The sequence below is a fragment of the Myotis brandtii genome, unplaced genomic scaffold, assembly GCF_000412655.1.
Source record: "Myotis brandtii unplaced genomic scaffold, ASM41265v1 scaffold103, whole genome shotgun sequence".
Taxonomy (NCBI): Eukaryota; Metazoa; Chordata; class Mammalia; order Chiroptera; family Vespertilionidae; genus Myotis; species Myotis brandtii.
In genome coordinates this window covers 6,282,838-6,285,521 of record NW_005353460.1, presented here as the reverse complement: position 1 = coordinate 6,285,521, position 2,684 = coordinate 6,282,838, and the positions used below count along the sequence as shown (strand labels likewise).

Genomic DNA, 2,684 nt, shown 5'->3' with positions numbered 1-2,684 from the left:
TTCTTCCACCTGCACTCTCCTTCCTTCTGGGTCACCAGAGGCCTGTCTGAGAGGCAGACACCATGGTGCTGGCACTGACGATGTGAGACAGACGGGAGGGAGAAGTAGTTAGTTGTTTGAGAGGAAACATTCCCTAGACTTTACCTTACATCTAAAAAATACATTTAAAATAAAAAAAATTAAAAAGAAAAGGAAGGAAACAAATAGTTCTAGTGAAAAAAAACTTGACAGGATACTACCAATAGATATTCACAGTGTGACTAGGTAATTTTATGCCAGTAGAAGCAATGTATCAATGGCACGTGTCTGTCATTTGTGGGCCTCTTGAACTAGGACTACCCTCTAGGAGGCATTTAGATGGCAGGATGGCCCGGGGGAAAGGCTCTCACATCTGGGAGGAGCAAAACCACCATACCCCTAACATCTTGGTGCCAGTGGTTTTCTTGAGCTGCTTCTATACAGACTGTCCAGGCTCATCGGCTCCTGGAGATGAGAGTGGGGTGGTAGGAGGAGAGAATAGGCCATAAGCAGGCTAGGGACAAGCACTCACCATCCCAAGTGAATTCCACACAAGTCAAGCATGAGGGGCAGCTAACGAAGTCCTACAGCAATGCAGGTTTATTGGGCCCAGTGTTTACATCTGTAGTTTGATATTTTTTTCAAGTCCTTTTTACTTTTTTTTTTTTTGATTAATTTGTGGTTTTTACTTTAACTGTATTCTTGAGCAGCTTCTGAAATTTCAACTGAAAAGCATGCATCTTAAACATGCTAACTCTAACCACTAAGCAGAAGCGCACGAAACAGCTTACCTAAACCTCAGTGGAAGGTACAAGCTCTTAAATCATGGGCTCACTCATAATTACTGTGATGCCTTAGCTGGAGTTCTGTACATTAATGAAAGATGGATAGCCAAGATGCCAAGTATCTTCCTCCCTGCCACATTTCTTTTCCGTATGAAAGTGTGGAAAGTTCCCGCCAGTGACCTGCAGCTGGGAGTCGGGACAGACACCATTGCTCCTTCAAGGCTGTTCCTAAGGGCAGCCCTAGCAAATTCTCTTTTGAAAGCAAGTGAGGATGGAGATAGAAGGCAGATGATGGCTCTCAGACAATTTGGTGATTCTGGTTGGGACATAGTGTCTCTAGTCAGAACCTTACATCTAAAATGAGAAACCATTCTGTGCCTCTTAAATTCATTGCCTCCTAATGCTTTCAGAAAACTTGGCAAACAGTTGTGCTTTAAAGAACAATTTTGGCCCAGCCGGCATGGCTCAGTGGTTGAGTGTCGACCTATGAACCCGGAGGTCATGGTTCGATTCCCGGTCAGGGCACATGCCTGGGTTGTGGGCTTGATCCCCCTGGGGAGGGGGGGGGGCGCAGGAGGCAGCTGATCGATGACTCTCTCTCATCATTGATGTTTCTATATCTCTCCCTCTCTCTTTCTCTCTGAAATCGATATATATATGTTTAGAATGCTTTTGACCTCTTAACCCTCATTATTTTCCAGATCCCATGCCTGCTTTGTCCTCATGGCAGCAGGAGAACGGGGACTCTGACGATGCGCCCCTCTCCCCACCAGCCGGGCATCTCATTCGTCAGCTTCTGGACGAAGATAGCGACCCCATGATCTCTCCTCGGTTCTACTCGTATGGACAGAGTAGGCAATACCTGGATGACACAGAAGTGCCTCCTTCTCCCCCAAATTCCCACTCTTTCATGAGGTAGGTTTCTTTTTGTTGATCAGCAAATGCATCATCATTAGGATAGTCATGGCTGATGGGCAATAATTTTTCTTAATTAAGTTGTAAGTCTGTGAAGGAATATATTTAAAATTCTCCCTCCTGGGACACAGGCTTCATCGTAGTTTCTCAGTTGAACTGTGGCCCAACTGCAACATCACATACTGAATTTGCGTTGGCACCTCCTTTCCAAAGCTCTCTCAAATTTAACTTTGAAGCCTCAGCAGACATTTCCACCCTAACTTTGCTAATTATAAATGTGAGCTAGAGGAAATTAGACCCATTTAATAGGTGGGACATATAGAGCCCAAAGTCACAAAATGAATTAGTAGTCCAGTTTATTTTACTGGAGAGCATGAAGACCATTCACACCCTCCCCACCCATGCCTCCTCCTCATCCCCCAGCTCTTCCCAGCAGGCAGTGACTCACTGCTGGGGAGCTGACTCAAGGTTTCCCCTCACAGGCAACGGAGCTGCTCTCTGGGGTCCTACGATGACGAACACGAGGACCTGACACCTGCCCAGCTCACACGAAGGATTCAGAGCCTTAAAAAGAAGATCCGGAAGTTTGAGGACAGATTCGAAGAAGAGAGGAAGTACAGAGTAAGTGCCTCCTCTCTCTGATGTGACATGCCAACATGTCAGCAATGCAGAGAAATGGTAAAGGTTAAGCAAGATATCTAGGGAGTCTCAAAGCAAAAAGGCAATAAAGACTGGGTAGTGAACTCTCATACACCTCAAACATCATGTACCAGCATTTTCCTCGCACAAATGTATTCTTATAAACTAGAGGCCCAGTGCATGAAAATTCATGCACTCAGGGGTGTCCCCTCAGCCAGCCTTCCTGCGGTTCTGGGTGATGTCCGTTCCGTCTTTTAGTTGTATTTTTGAAGTGGTTGTTTGTGGCAGCAGTCTGCGGTGTTTACCTATGCCGCCATCTTGGTCTCT

At 45.8% G+C, this 2,684-nt stretch overlaps 1 protein-coding gene across 1 annotated transcript; it reads left to right on the top strand.

The window, feature by feature from the left end:
• The first annotated feature begins 1,473 nt into the window (after positions 1-1,473).
• LOC102246576 (protein FAM13A-like) lies at positions 1,474-2,375 on the top strand. The gene is made up of 2 exons (XM_005856500.2): positions 1,474-1,718; positions 2,201-2,375. Exons 1-2 carry the CDS (start codon positions 1,510-1,512, stop codon positions 2,358-2,360), a joined length of 369 nt encoding a protein of 122 aa, XP_005856562.1. The 5' UTR covers positions 1,474-1,509; the 3' UTR covers positions 2,361-2,375.
• The last annotated feature ends 309 nt before the right edge of the window (positions 2,376-2,684 follow it).

Bases quoted from the DNA above. Each gene is read 5' to 3' on its own strand.
- LOC102246576 (XM_005856500.2), top strand. From the start codon at position 1,510: ATGCCTGCTTTGTCCTCATGGCAGCAGGAGAACGGGGACTCTGACGAT. The intron at 1,719-2,200 runs GTAGGTTTCTTT...TTCCCCTCACAG, and splicing joins AATTCCCACTCTTTCATGAG to GCAACGGAGCTGCTCTCTGG.